At 36.5% G+C, this 15,777-nt stretch overlaps 1 protein-coding gene across 2 annotated transcripts in view; it reads right to left on the bottom strand.

Moving 5' to 3' along the window:
• Positions 1 to 15,777, bottom strand: part of LRRC39 (leucine rich repeat containing 39) — a 44,279-nt gene that overhangs the window by 17,423 nt on the left and 11,079 nt on the right. For both annotated transcript variants that reach the window (XM_037826549.1, XM_037826550.1), the window contains 2 exons: positions 8,586 to 8,775; positions 2,935 to 3,040 (listed from right to left, as the gene is read on the bottom strand). In XM_037826549.1, coding sequence (XP_037682477.1) covers positions 2,935 to 3,040; positions 8,586 to 8,698 — 219 coding nt within the window. In that variant the 5' untranslated portion in view covers positions 8,699 to 8,775. The remainder of the gene's footprint in view (positions 1 to 2,934; positions 3,041 to 8,585; positions 8,776 to 15,777) is intronic.

Raw genomic sequence — 15,777 nt, 5'->3', positions numbered from 1 at the left:
GAACTAGCAATAGAGAGCAATTAAGGAAGGGGGAACAATAATCCAAGAAGAACAGATAAGCTATTTAACATTCTGGGGATGCCCAGGAATGACTATGGTCTGTTAATTTCTGATGGATATAGTAGGAACAAGTTCACAGAAATGTTGCTATATTATGTAACTTTCTTGGGGTAAAGTAGGAACATGTTGGAAGTTAAGCAGTTATCTTAGGTTAGTTGTCTTTTTCTTACTCCCTTGTTATGGTCTCTTTGAAATGTTCTTTTATTGTATGTTTGTTTTCTTTTTAACTTTTTTTTCATACAGTTGATTTAAAAAAGAAGGGAAAGTTAAAAAAAAAAAAAAAAAGAAAAACAAGGGAAAAAAAAGATGTAGTGCCCCCTTGAAGAGCCTGTGGAGAATGCAGAGGTATTCGCGTACCCCACCTCCATGGTTGCTAACATGACCACAGACATAGGGGACTGGTGGTTTGATGGGTTGAGCCCTCTACCATAAGTTTTACCCTTGGGAAGACGGTTGCTGCAAAGGAGAGGCTAGGCCTCCCTATGGTTGTGCCTAAGAGCCTCCTCCCGAATGCCTCTTTGTTGCTCAGATGTGGCCCTGTCTCTCTAGCTAAGCCAACTTGAAAGGTGAAATCACTGCCCTCCCCCCTACGTGGGATCAGACACCCAGGGGAGTGAATCTCCCTGGCAACGTGGAATATGACTCCCGGGGAGGAATGTAGACCCGGCATCGTGGGACGGAGAACATCTTCTTGACCAAAAGGGGGATGTGAAAGGAAATGAAATAAGCTTCAGTGGCAGAGAGATTCCAAAACGAGCCGAGAGGTCACTCTGGTGGGCACTCTTACGCACACTTTAGACAACCCTTTTTAGGTTCTAAAGAATTGGGGTAGCTGGTGGTGGATACCTGAAACTATCAAACTACAACCCAGAACCCATGAATCTGGAAGACAGTTGTATAAAAATGTAGCTTATGAGGGGTGACAGTGGGATTGGGAATGTCATAAGGACCACACTCCACTTTGTCTAGTTTAGGGATGGATGAGTAGAAAAATAGGGGAAGGAAACAAACTGACAAAGGTACCCAGTGTTCTTTTTTACTTCAATTGCTCTTTTTCACTCTAATTATTATTCTTGTTATTTGTGTGTGTGTGCTAATGAAGGTGTCAGGGATTGATTTGGGTGATGTATGTACCACTATGTAATGGTACTGTAAACAATCGAAAGTACGATTTGTTTTGTATGACTGCATGGTATATGAATATATCTCAATAAAATGAAGATTAAAAAAAAAATAGATTGGGGTGATGAATGCACAACTATAAGATGGTACTGTGAACAGTTGATTGTACACCATGGATGATTATATTGTATGTGAATATATCTCAATAAAACTGAATTTAAAAAAAATGGACAAGAGACAAATGCTTATTTCTTCAAAAAAGATAAACAAATGACCAGTAAGCACATGAAAAGATGCTCAACATCATTAGCCATCAGAGAAATGCAAATCAAAACCACAAAACAAGACACCACTTCATATATACTAGCATGGCTATTTTTTTCTTAGTGGAAAATAAGTGTTGGAGCACTGTGGAGAAATAGAAACACTTGTTCATTGTTGGCAGGAATGTAAAATGGTGCAGCCGCTGTAGAACACAGTTTGATGGTTTCTCAGAAAGTTAAGTATAGAATTACCGTATGACCTGGCAATCCCATTTCTGGGTATATACCCCAAAGAATTGAAAGTGGAGTGTTGAACAGATATTTGCACACTGATGTTCATAGTGGCATTATTCACAATTGCCAAAAGATTGAAGTAACCCAAGTGTCCATCAACAGATTAATGGTATCCAAAATGTGGTATATATACACAATGGAATATTATTCAGCTATAGAAAGGAATGTAGTTCTGATGCATGCTACAAATGGAAGAACCTTGAAGACATCATATTGAGTGAAATAAACCAGACACAAAAGAAAAAATATTGTATGATCTCACTGATATGATATAATTAGAGTAAGCAAATTCATAGAGTCAGAAATTAGAATATAGGTTATCAGGGGCCAGTTTGAAAGTAAGGAATATGGAGTTAACATTCAATGGGCATAGAGCTTCTGTTTGGGGTGATGGAAAAGCTTTGGTAATGAATTGTGGTGATGGTAGCACAACAATGTGAATGTAACTAACAACACTGAATTGTATATTTGAAAGTAGTAAAACGGGAAATTTTATGTTATATATGTTATTGCAAGAAAAAATTTTTAAAAATCCATAGAACTGTACAACACAAAGAGTGAACCTTAATGTAAACTATGGACTTTAGTCAATAATATAATTATAATAATCCTAATTCATCAATTATAAGAAATGTACCTCATAAGGCAAAATGCTAATAATAGGGAGAATTGTGTGTATGAGGGGAGTGTCTATGGGAACTCTGTACTTTCTGAATGATTTTTCTGTAAACCTACAGCAGCTGCTCTAAAAAATAAAAACTAGAATTAGAGTGTGCCAAATGTAATTAAGCAACTGTGTGTGTGTGTGTGTGTGTGTGTGTGTGTGTGTGTGAGAGAGAAAGAGAAATATTTCCATTTTAAGAAGTTTTCACTGAGCATCTGCTTTGGAAAAGCCAAATGATTTTCAGTAGGCAGATGCTCATCTTTTTTTATGGAAAATGAGAAATTCCTCAAAGGATTATGAAGGGAGATACTACTAATGACTTTCATAAATGAAACAGATTGAATTTTTGCTGAAAATCTGTGAAGCTATGCTTTTTCTCAGTTGTTCATGTTACCCAAATTCATTTGTTTTATTATTAAAATGAGAATTTCTAAATATCCAGTCTTAATTACACAATCTCAGAATCATTCTTACAGCTCTCCCACAAAAAGCAAAATGTAAACAATCTAATATCATTTCTATACAGCTTACCTTCCATTCTTCATTTTCTATCTTCAGTACAGCTCTTCCATCTTCCCTGGTGACATTTTGTCTTAGCTTGGTTAAGCTAACTCTCTCTTCCCAGATCCTCAGTAGCCTAGGACACCACATAATTCATAGTTAATGATATAGGTAGCTTTCAGATTTCTATATTTGACAACCATCTGATTGTAGGTATCTGGCAATCAGACAAGAATATATTTTGCAAGAATTATAAATGTGATTAGGACAAAATTTCCAAATTTTTATGTTTTTGAAAAACATAATTCTCCATACATTTTTATAACAGCTTTTAAAGTATACAATCCAGTGGTATTTAATATATTCACAGAATTGTGCAATTGTGCAATTGATTATAAGTTACTTCCCTGTAAATTTCTTTAAAATTCAATTTTATTGAGATATATTCACATACCATACAATCATCCATGGTGTACAATCAATTGTTCACAGTACCATTATATAGTTGTGCATTCATCACCACAATCAATTTTTGAACATTCATTACCACACACAATAAAGAATAAGAATAAAAGTTAAACTAATAAAGAACACCTGAAACATCCCATACCCCCATCTCTCCCTATTATTCATTTATTTTTGTCCTAATTTTTCTATTCTTCTGTCTATACACTATATAAAGGGAGTGAGGGCCACAACATTTTCACAATCACACAGTCACGCAGTGTAAGCTATATAGTTATACAATCATCTTCAAGAATCAAGGCTACTACTGGGTTGCAGCTCAACTGTTTCAGGTATTTCCTTCTAGCTATTCCAGTACACTAAAAACTAAAAAGGGATATCCATATAATGCATAAGAATAACCTCCAGAATGACCTCTCAACTCAGATCTCTCAGCCACTGAAACTATCATTTCTCTTCTCCTCTTTGGTTCAAGAAGGCTTTCTCAATCCCACAATGCCAGGGCCAACCTTATCCCCACAAGTCATGTCCCACATTGCCAGGGTGATTTATACCTCTAGGAGTCATGTCCCATGTTGTGGAGAGGGCAATGTGTTTACCTGCAGAGTTGGCTTAGAGAGAAAGGCCACATCTGAGCAACAAAAGAGGTCCTCTGGGGGTGACTCTTAGGTACCACTTTAAGTAGGCTTAGCCTCTCCCTTATAGTAACAAGCCCCAAGATCGAGGGCTCGGCCTTCTAAACTGGTAGCCCCCAATGCATGTGAGCATATCATTAATTCCCCAGGTGGGGAAATTTAATATTTCCACATTTTCCCCCAGTCCCTCAAGGGGGCTTTGCAAATACATTTTTTTCTCTGCCCAAATTACTCTGGGATGTATTGGGGCTTCACACTAACCTGTACAAGGCAACCAGATTTCACTCCCTATTCAACGTTCCATGTAATTATGTTATGTGAATAAACTGACCATACAAGTTAAATTATATAGTGTGTTACAAAAAGTATAAATTTTGCAACTAATAAACATCTCTTCCTTTGGTCTCATATGGAAGTTAAAGTTAAAAAACACTGTCAATATGGTCCTTTACCCTTTAATTTGGTTTACCTTAGTCCTAACCAAGTCCGTTTCATTCATATCTCTAACTGAAGTCCGATCTCTTTTTCAGCCTCTTTAACATTTGCTGTATGGGTAATGCTGACATTCATAGCTGCTGAACTCTGGCTAAGAGTCTCAGGTGTCACACAGATATCCAAAGTTCCAGGGACCAACCAGGTTATACCCAAAGAGCTCAGCATCTCAGAATTTAGAAATAACCATTACAACTCAGGAATAGATGTAACTGCTGTAAGAGTTTACCATCTAGGAGCGTTTATAATAAGTCTTCCCCTGAAAACCTATGCTCTCAGACTCAATTCTCAGAGTTTGCACATTATAGTTAGTCCATATTAGTGAGGTGTTATAATGTTTTTCTTTCCAATTCTCATCTCTTTCATTCAATGTCCTGTCCTCAATGTCCATTCACCTCACAACTTCACTCCTTGTGGAGGCTCAATATTCCATTATATGTATACATCACAGTTCACCATTCAATTCATCAATCAATGTACCCTTAGGCTACCTCCATCCATTGTAAATTGTGAATACTATCACCATTAACCTCACAGTGCAAATGTCCATTCCTGTCCCTCTTTTCAGTTCTTCCAACTTTATACCCAATAACAGAGTTGCAGGACCATATGGCAACCCCATGCTTAGCTTCCTGTAGGACCAACACACTGCCCTCCAGATGGGCTGCACCATTCTCCTTCCCCACCAACAGTGATTAGGTACATCCCTTTTGCCACGTTTTCTCCAGTACTTGTATCACTCTGTTTATTTTTTTGATAGTTTTATTCACACACCATACATTCCATCCTAAGTAAACAATCAATGGTTCCCTGTATAATTGCATAGTTAAGCATTCACCACCACTATCTATACAAGGATACTTTCACTTCTTCCACAAGAAAGAGGAAAAGGCAAGAAAGTAAAAAGAAAAAGGAAAACAAAGAAAAAATGAAAACTAAAAAGCAACAAAAGAAAAAATAAAATTAAAATAAAATATAATTTAAAAGTCAAATAACAACAATGCCAAGAATCCCATACCCCTCTCTTATATCCCCCTCTTATAGACATTTAACTTTGGTATATTGCCTTTGTTACAATTAATGGAAGCATATTACAATGTTACTGTTAACTACAGATTCTAGTTTCCATTGATCGTATTTTTCCCGAATACCACCCCATTTTTAACACCTTGCAAAGTTGTCATTCATTTGTTCTCCCATGTGTAAAAAGATATTTGTATACTTAATCACAATCATTGATCACTGTAGGTTTCACTAAATTATACAGTCCCAGTCTTTGTCTTTCTTCTTACCTCCTGATTTCCTACTTGCCCCTAACCTTCCTCTTTTGACTGTTTTCACATTCATCTTTGTTCAGTGTACTTACATTATTGTGCTTCCATTGCCCAATATTGTGCTCTAAACCTCTCTCTCCTGTCTCTTCATATCTGTCTATAGTGCTCCCTTTGGTATTTCCTGTAGAGCAGGTATCTTGTTCAAATACAGCAGGTATCTTGTTCACAAACTTCTCAGTGTCTGTCTGAAAATATTTTAAACTCTTTCTCATTTTTAAATGACAGCTTTTCTGGATATAAATTTCTTGGTTGGCAGTTTTCTCTTTCAGTATCTTAAATATATCATGCCACTTCCTTCTTGCCTCCATGGTTTCTACTGAGAAATCTGCACATTGTCTTACAAGCTTCCTTTGTATGTGATGGATTGCTTTTCTCTTGCTGCTTTCAGAATTCTCTCTTTTTCTTTGATATTTGATAATCTGATTATTAAGTGTCTTCACATAGGTCTATTTGGATCTATTCGGTTTGGGGTTTCTTGGATCTGTAATTTTATGTCTCATGAGAGATGGGAAATTTTCAGTGATTATTTGTTTCTGCCTCTTTTACCTTCTCTTCTCCTTCTGAGACACCCATGACATGTACATTCATGGACTTCACATTGTCATTCAATTCCCTGAGATGCTGCTCATATTTTTCCATTCTTTTCCCTATCTGTGTATAGGATTTCAGATGTCCTGTCCTCCAGTTCATGAATCTTTTCTTTTACCTCTTCAAATCTGCTGTTGTATATCTCCATTGTGTTTATCATCTATTGCATTGTGCCTCTGATTTTCATAAGTTCTGCCAATTGTTTCTTCAAACTTTTGAGTTCTTCCTTATTTTTGTCCAATGGCTTCTTTATATCCTTCATCTCTTTTGCCATATCTTCCCTTAACTCATTGATCTGATTTTCTGGATTTATTTAGGAGATTTGTTTTATTAATAAAACAGACAGTGGAATGATATATTCAAGATACTGAAAGAGAAAAACTGCCAACCAAGAATCCTATATCTGGCAAAACTGTCCTTCAAAAATGAGGGAGAGTTTAAAATATTCTCAGATAAACAGACACTGAGAGAGTTCCAGAACAGGAGACTCCTCTACAAGAAATACTAAAGAGAGTGCTACAGACAGATAGGAAAAGACAGGAGAGAGAGTTCTGGAGAAGAGTGTAGAAATGAAGATATCAGGAGATAAAAGAGAATAGCAATCAGGCATTTGATGCTGAAGGAGTATAAAATGTTCAAGAGGACTGATTGTGTAGATCCAGAAATGGATAGCACAATACTGTGTGATGGTAACACAATATTGTAAGTACACTGAACATAGATGACTGTGAATATGGCTGAAAGAGGAATATTAAGGGCATGTAGGACATAAGAAGGAAAGATCAAAGATAAAGACTGGAACTATATAACTTAGTGAAACCTAAAATGGTCAATCATTGTGATTAAATGTACAAATATAAGAATGTTTTTACATGAGGAAGAAGAAAAGAAATGAATGTCAACCCTGCAAGGTGGTTGAAAATGGGATGGTATTTGGGAAAAATAAATCCATGCAAACCAGAAAAAAATAAAAGAATACACACAGCAGGGAAAAAGACCAGATGACTATTACATGCAGCAATCTTGCAGACAATTTTGGGCAAATCTAGAAAGAATGAACACTGTATGATTCCTTTTATATCAAGTTCAAAAACTAACCTATGGTGCCAGAAGTCAGAATTGTAGTTACCTTTGGGTGTGTAAAAATTGGAAGATGGCATAAAGAACATTTCTGTGATGCCATTAATGTTCTATTTCTTTATTTTCATGTCTGGTGGTCACTTTGAAAAAATCCTTAAGCTGCATACTTATAATTTGTGCACTTTCATGTATATATGTTATACTTCAACAAAAGGAAGTTTAAATGAAAGCAAACCATGGCAACCTCTCTCCTAGGAGCTTCCTTCCTATAAGTGCAGCCCAGGTTATGCTGTGGTATATTTAGTGTCATTTTCAAGCTTTTACTGTTTTAACCCATCTGTGATCCAACCATTGGTCCATTTATTTCTCCTTCTAACCTTCCTAGCAGAGTGGGAGACCAGTGTGCCATCAATAGTGTAATAGAAAGAGAGAACATGGAGTGTAAGGATTAAACATGTAGAGAATCTCTGGAAATGTGATTTATTAAGAGGAAAAGGGCTATAGAGAAATCACCTGATTTCACCCCTTTCAATGCAAGAATTATCAGCACCCCAAAGATTCATTAGTCATGGAATTTTTCCATAGTTACATTAAAAAATGGAAATGCATCTAACTTTTGAATCAGTTGTCATAGGACTTCATGTTGTCTTTTTGCTATGAGGAGTGGTCTAAATTGAATATGAAGAGTTTTTATAGAAACTTGCCACTTCAATAGTTGCCCTTATAAAGTACTAATCAAAATAATTGTGTAACCCCATGACATTCAAGTTGCTATATGTCTTTCTAGCTTTCTATTTACTCCATAATGCTCTTTCTACACACAACCAGTGTGATATTTTGGATGAACTGGTGTATCGATACATTGAAATTGAAATCAAATTAAAAATTTTTTTTTAAATCCATCAAATTCAACAAGAAGGTAAATAAGTAAAAATGTCTCCAATATGAGTTTCATTTTCTTAGATTATGACTCAAAAAGTCTCCTGATTTGTTTTCTAGTTGTAACCAGGCACTAATAAATACTCCTTTTTTATGTAACAATTACATTATAAATATTCATTAATTTAAATTAATAGACTTTACATACTTCTGTTGAAAGTCCTTCTCTCGCTTCAGGTCTTCATTTTGTTTCTTTATTCTTTGTTCCCAAACTTCCTTTACAGCACTGACAGCCCCAGTACAAACCACATTTTCTGTCATGATTTCTCCACATTTCCAAAGTCACCAACTTCATTAAGCTCTGAGTACTGAACCAGAGATGTCATTTCAGAAAGGACCTGACAGTACCAGAGAAAAGAAGGCATGTGTTTAAGAATGTTTATCATAATGATCACGATAATTTATATTTACTTAACACTCCTTATATTCCCCAAAGTATTTTAAACACTTTACTTGTTATATCTCATTTAATAATCCTCAAAACAACACTATGATGTGGGTACTTCTATTGTCTCTGATGTACAGGTGAGAAAACAGAGCCTTAAAGAAGATGGACAATTTGTTCAAGGTCTCATATTTAGTTTATGGCAGAAGTGAGACCTAGTGCCAAGTTTACTTCCTTCACTGTCATGTAATTCATGATAATGAAAAACTGCAACTAGCCTAAATGTCCAATTACAGAAAAATGGTTAAGTAATGGATAAATAAAATAAGACTGGCATCTTGAGGTATTTACATAATCTGCATATTTTCATATGCTGAAGATGGAATTGAATTAAGTGATAATATATATTGGTATTTTTGCTCTTGGGCAAAATAAATTGCAAATGGGCAGATGAAATATTGAGGTTTGTGAGCTGAATCTCAGAAATAAAAGATTAATGCCCAATAATAGGAGAATGGTTATATAAACTATGGTTGATACATTTGATGGGATGTTTTACAGCTATTGCAAACAATGGTCTTGATTTTTCAACATCTTAGATTAGCAATAATAAAAGAATTTTATTCACAATTATTTGAATTATTTGTCCCAAATCAGGAAGACAAAAATGTTCACAATTACCACCTCTGCTTAACATTATACTGGAAAGCAATATTACAAAGAAAAGAAATGGAAGGTTTCAAGTTTGTTAAGGAAGAAGTAAGACTTGCAACAGAATAGGAAACAGGCACTCTCATTTACTAATGGGGACAGTATACATTACTATATTCTGTAAGGAGAGGAATTTGGTAATAACTATCAAAATCACAAATGCACATTAGTACTTTTCAGGAATTTATACTGCAAATATTTTTGCATGTAAAATGATATATTACAAAGTTGTTCATTGCAGCATTTTCTATAACAGTAAAAGAATGGAAATGGCTTAACTTTCCACTGGTAAGTTACACTAACTTCATACTATGGGAAATTATGTTGCTCCATAAAGAAGGAAGAAACACTTTATATACAGACACATGATGATCTCCAAAATACACCACAATTTATTTATCCACTTTAATGAATGCGAGTGTTAGGTCCCAGATTTTTGCTATTATGAGCAATATTGTTTAAATTCTTGTTCTCCTCTCTCAGTGCTCAAGTGGAATTGTTTCTATTAGGTATATACCTAGGAGAATTTCTGGGTAATAGTGTACATGAATGTTCAAATTTATAAGATAGTGCCAAATTTTTTTCCAAAGTGACTGTGCCCATTTGTACTCTTACTAGCTCTGTATAAGGGCCTCCAAGGATGTACACCTTCACCAACACACTACCATATAAAATGATATATCATTGTGGTCATAATTTGCACTTCCTTGATTGCTAAATGCTCTAGATTAATATACAAAGATTGTCAGAATAAATTTAAAAAAACAAAATAATGTGTGCTGTTGGCAAGAAGCACACCTAAAACATAAAGATAGAGAAAAGTGAATCATACAAAAATATGAAGAGTCACTCCTGGGTATGTACCCAAGAGTGTTGAAATCTTGTTCACACAAAATTTTGTACATAAATATTCACAGCAGCATTATTCATAATAGCCAGAAAAGGAAACTACCAAATGTTCATCACTGATGAATAGACCATGAAAATGGGGTATAACCCTACAATGGAATGTTTGTTCTGTAAAGGAATGGAGTACTAACATGTGCCACAACATGGATAAGCCTCCAAAACATGCTCAGTGAAAGATGCCAGACACAAAATACCATACATTGTATGATCCCATTTATATGAAATGTTTCAAATTAGACCAAATTATTAGAGACAAAAAGTAGATTAGTGGTTGCCAGGATCTTTGTAAAGAGAGGAATCAGGAATGACTGCTAATGCAGATGGGGTTTCTTTCTCAGGTGATGAAAATGTTTGGGTATTAGATATTAGTGATGATTGCATAACTCTGTGAATATACTAAAAACTATCATTAAAAGGGTGAGTTTTATGGTATGTGTATTGTATCTCAATTTTTAAAAAAATTTAAAGAATAGAAAAAGATATACTCAAACACTAACCAAAACAAAGATGGCAATAATAAAGTAATAGCAACAAAAATGACTTAAGGCAGAAAAGTGTTAACAGACATATTTGATAACTTCAAATTTAAGCTTTAATTCACAAGAAAGGGAAAGCAACCTTAAATTATATGCCCCCTAATTTACATGGCTTCAAAATATAAAAAGCAAATTGACAGGATTAAAGGGAGAAATCCAGAATTGAAGTGGGAGATATGAACCAGTTTTATCAATAACTAGTCAAACAAGTTATTTAAAACTTAGGAACAATGTTGAAGATTTGAACCACATAATGAATAAACTTACACTTAATATATGTAAAGAACACTGGACCCCACAATGGCATGACACCTATGTTTTCAAATACACATGGAACAGTTAAAAAAAAAAAAGCATATATTGGATCATAGAAACACGTTTCAAACAAATTTGAAGGATTAAAATAGCAACAGAATTTTTTTTTTCTGACCACAATGCAAAATTGCTAGAAATTAATAGCAAAATATACCTTGAGAAAAAGAAAACCCATTGCTATTCAATTAAGAAATACACTTCTAACTAACCTGTAGTCAAAGAAACTAGAATAATGGAATAAGAAATCATTTTGAACTGAATCATAGCAAACAATCCCACAAATAAAAATGTATGGGATAGGAGGCGGGGCAAGATGGCAGACTGGTGAGCTGTAAGTTTGAGTTACTCCTCCAGGAAAGTAGGTAAAAAAGCCAGGAGACTGCGTGGACTGGACACCACAGAGCAATCTGACTTTGGGCATACTTCATACAACACTCATGAAAATGTCGAACTGCTGAGATCAGCGAATCTGTAAGTTTTTGCGGCCAGGGGACCACGCCCTCCCTGCCAGTCAGTCCTCAGGTGGAGGAGGGCTGCCAGCTCCGGGAAGGAGAAGGGAGAACTGCAGTGGTAGCTCTTCTCGGAAACTCATTCTACTGATCCATACTCCAACCATAGATAGACTGAGACCAGACACCAGAGAATCTGAGAGCTGCCAGCCCAGCAGAGGAGACAGGCATAGAAAAAAAAAAATAACACGAAAAACTCCAAAATAAAAGCAGAGGATTTTTGGAGTTCTGGTGAACACAGAAAGGGGAAGGGCGAGCTCAGGCCTTGAGGCGCATATGCAAATCCCGAAGAAAAGCTGATCTCTCTGCCCTGTGGACCTTACCTTAATGGCCCTCGTTGCTTTCTCTATTAGCATTTCAATAACCCATTAGATCTCTGAGGAGGGCCCTTTTCTTTTTTTTTTTTTTTTTAATCCTTTTTTCTTTTTCTAAAACAATTACTCTAAGAAGCCCAATACAGAAAGCTTCAAAGATTGCAATTTGGGCACGTCAAGTCAAGAGCAGAACTAAGAGAGCTCTGAGACAAAAGGCAATAATCCAGTGGCTGAGAAAATTCACTAAACACCGCAACTTCCCAAGAAAAGGGGGTTCTCCGCTCACAGCCACCATCCTGGTGGACAGGAAACACTCCTCCCATCGCGCAGCTCCATAGCCCAGAGCTGCCCCAGAGACAACCCAGTGTGACGGAAGTGCTTCAAATAACAGGCACACACCACAAAACTGGGCGTGGACATTAGCCTTCCCTGCAACCTCAGCTGATTGTCCCAGAGCTGGGAAGGTGGAGCAGTGTGAATTAACAAAGCCCACTTCAGCCATCATTTGAGCAGACTGGGAGCCTCCTACTACACAGCCCAGCAGCCCCAGAACTGCCCTGGTGGGAAGGCACTCACCTGTGACTAGCACAGTCATCTCTCAACAGAGGACCCCCGGGGTGCACAGCCTGGAAGAGGGGCCCACTTGCAAGTCTCAGGAGCCATACGCCAATACCAAAGACTTGTGGGTCAGTGGCAGAGACAAACTGTGGCAGGACTGAAACTGAAGGATTAGACTATTGCAGCAGCTTTAAAACTCTAGGATCATCAGGGAGATTTGATTGTTAGGGCCACCCCCCCCTCCCCAACTGCCCAGAAAACACGCCCCACATACAGGGCAGGGCAACACCAACTACACACGCAAGCTTGGTACACCAATTGGGCCCCACAAGACTCACTCCCCCACTCACCAAAAAGGCTAAGCAGGGGAGAACTGGCTTGTGGAGAACAGGTGGCTCGTGGACGCCACCTACTGGTTAGTTAGAGAAAGTGTACTCCATGAAGCTGTAGATCTGATAAATTAGAGATAAGGACTTCAATAGGTCTACAACCCTAAAAGAAACCCTATCAAGTTCAGGAAATGCCACGAGGCCAAAAAACAACAGAAAATTATAAAGCATATGAAAAACCAGACGATATGGATAACCCAAGCCCAAGCACCCAAATCAAAAGACCAGAAGAGACACAGCACCTAGAGCAGCTACTCAAAGAACTAAAGATGAACAATGAGACCATAGTACGGGATATGAAGGAAATCAAGAAGACTCTAGAAGAGCATAAAGAAGACATTGCAAGACTAAATAAAAAAATGGATGATCTTATGGAAATTGAAGAAACGTTGACCAAATTAAAAAGATTCTGGACACTCATAGTACAAGACTAGAGGAAGTTGAACAACGAATCAGTGACCTGGAAGATGACAGAATGGAAAATGAAAGCATAAAAGAAAGAATGGGGAAAAAAATTGAAAAAATCGAAATGGACCTCAGGGATAGATAGATAATGTGAAACGTCCAAATATAAGACTCATTGGTGTCCCAGAAGGGGAAGAAAAGGTAAAGGTCTAGGAAGAGTATTCAAACCAAATTGTTGGGGAAAACATTCCCAAATCTTCAAAACAAACATAAATACACAAATCATAAATGCTCAGCGAACTCCAAATAGAATAAATCCAAATAAACCCACGTCCGAGACATATACTGATCACACTGTCAAACACAGAAGAGAAGGAGCAAGTAGTCTGAAAGCAGCAAGAGAAAAGCAATTCACCACATACAAAGGAAACAGCATAAGACTAAGTAGTGACTACTCAGCAGCCACCATGGAGGCGAGAAGGCAGTGGCACGATATATTTAAAATTCTGAGTGAGAAAAATTTCCAGCCAAGAATACTTTAATCCAGCAAAGCTCTCCTTCAAATTGAGGGAGAGCTTAATTTTTCACAGACAAACAAATGCTGAGAGAATTTGCTAACAGGAGACCTGCCCTACCGGAGATACTAAAGGGAGCCCCTACAGACAGAGAAAACAAAGACAGGACAGAGAGACTTGGAGAAAGGTTCAGTACTAGAGAGATTTGGTATGGGTACAAAAAAGGATATTAATAGAGAGAGGGAAAAATATGGCAAACATAAACCAAAGGATAAGATGGCTGATTCAAGAAATGCCTTCATGGTTTTAACGTTGAATGTAAATGGATTAAACTCCCCAATTAAAAGATATAGATTCGCAGAATGGATCAAAAAAAATGAACCATCAATATGTTGCATACAAGAGACTCATCTTAGACACAGGGACACAAAGAAACTGAAAGTGAAAGGATGGAAAAAAATATTTCATGCAAGCTACAGCCAAAAGAAAGCAGGTGTAGCAATATTAATCTCAGATAAAATAGACTTCAAATGCAGGGATGTTTTGAGAGACAAAGAAGCACTATGTACTAATAAAAGGGGCAATTCAGCAAGAAGAAATAACAATCGTAAATGTCTATGCACCCAATCAATGTGCCACAAAATACATGAGACAAACACTGGCAAAACTAAAGGAAGCAACTGATGTTTCCACAATAATTGTGGGAGACTTCAACACATCACTCTCTCCTATAGACAGATCAACCAGACCGAAGACCAATAAGGAAATTGAAAACCTAAACAATCTGATAAATGAATTAGATTTAACAGGCATATACAGGACATTACATCCCAAATCACCAGGATACACATACTTTTCTAGTGCTCATGGAACTTTCTCCAGAATAGATCATATGATGGGACATAAAACAAGCCTCAATAAATTTAAAAAGATTGAAATTATTCAAGGCACATTCTCTGATCAGAATGGAATAAAATTGGAAGTCAATAACCATCAGAGGCTTACAAAATTCAAAAATGCTGGAGGTTAAACAGCATACTCCTAAACAATCAGTGGGTTAAAGAAGAAATAGCAAGAGAAATTGTTAAAATATAGAGATGAATGAAAATGAGAACACAACATACCAAAACCTATGGGATGCAGCAAAAGCAGTGCTAAGGGGGAAATTTATAGCACTAAACGCATATATTAAAAGAAAGAAAGAGCCAAAATCAAAGAACTAATGGATCAACTGAAGAAGCTAGAAAATGAACAGCAAACCAATCCTAAACCAAGTAGAAGAAAAGAAATAACAAGGATTAAAGCAGAAATAAATGACATAGAGAACAAAAAAACAATAGAGAGGATAAATATCACCAAAAGTTGGTTCTTTGAGAAGATCAACAAGATTGACAAGCCCCTAGCTAGACTGACAAAATCAAAAAGAGAGAAGACCCATATAAACAAAATAATGAATGAAAAGGTGACATAACTGCAGATCCTGAAGAAATTAAAAAAATTATAAGAGGATATTATGAACAACTGTATGGCAACAAACTGGATAATGTAGAAGAAATGGACAATTTCCTGGAAACATATGAACAACCTAGACTGACCAGAGAAGAAATAGAAGACCTCAACCAACCCATCACAAGCAAAGAGATCCAATCAGTCATCAAAAATCTTCCCACAAATAAATGCCAGGGCCAGATGGCTTCACAGGGGAATTCTACCAAACTTTCCAGAAAGAACTGACACCAATCTTACTCAAACTCTTTCAAAACATTGAAAAAAATGGAACACTACCTAACTCAT

The sequence above is a fragment of the Choloepus didactylus genome, chromosome 2, assembly GCF_015220235.1.
Source record: "Choloepus didactylus isolate mChoDid1 chromosome 2, mChoDid1.pri, whole genome shotgun sequence".
Taxonomy (NCBI): Eukaryota; Metazoa; Chordata; class Mammalia; order Pilosa; family Megalonychidae; genus Choloepus; species Choloepus didactylus.
Note: the sequence above shows the minus strand (reverse complement) of the source record. Positions and strands in the feature narration are given on the sequence as shown.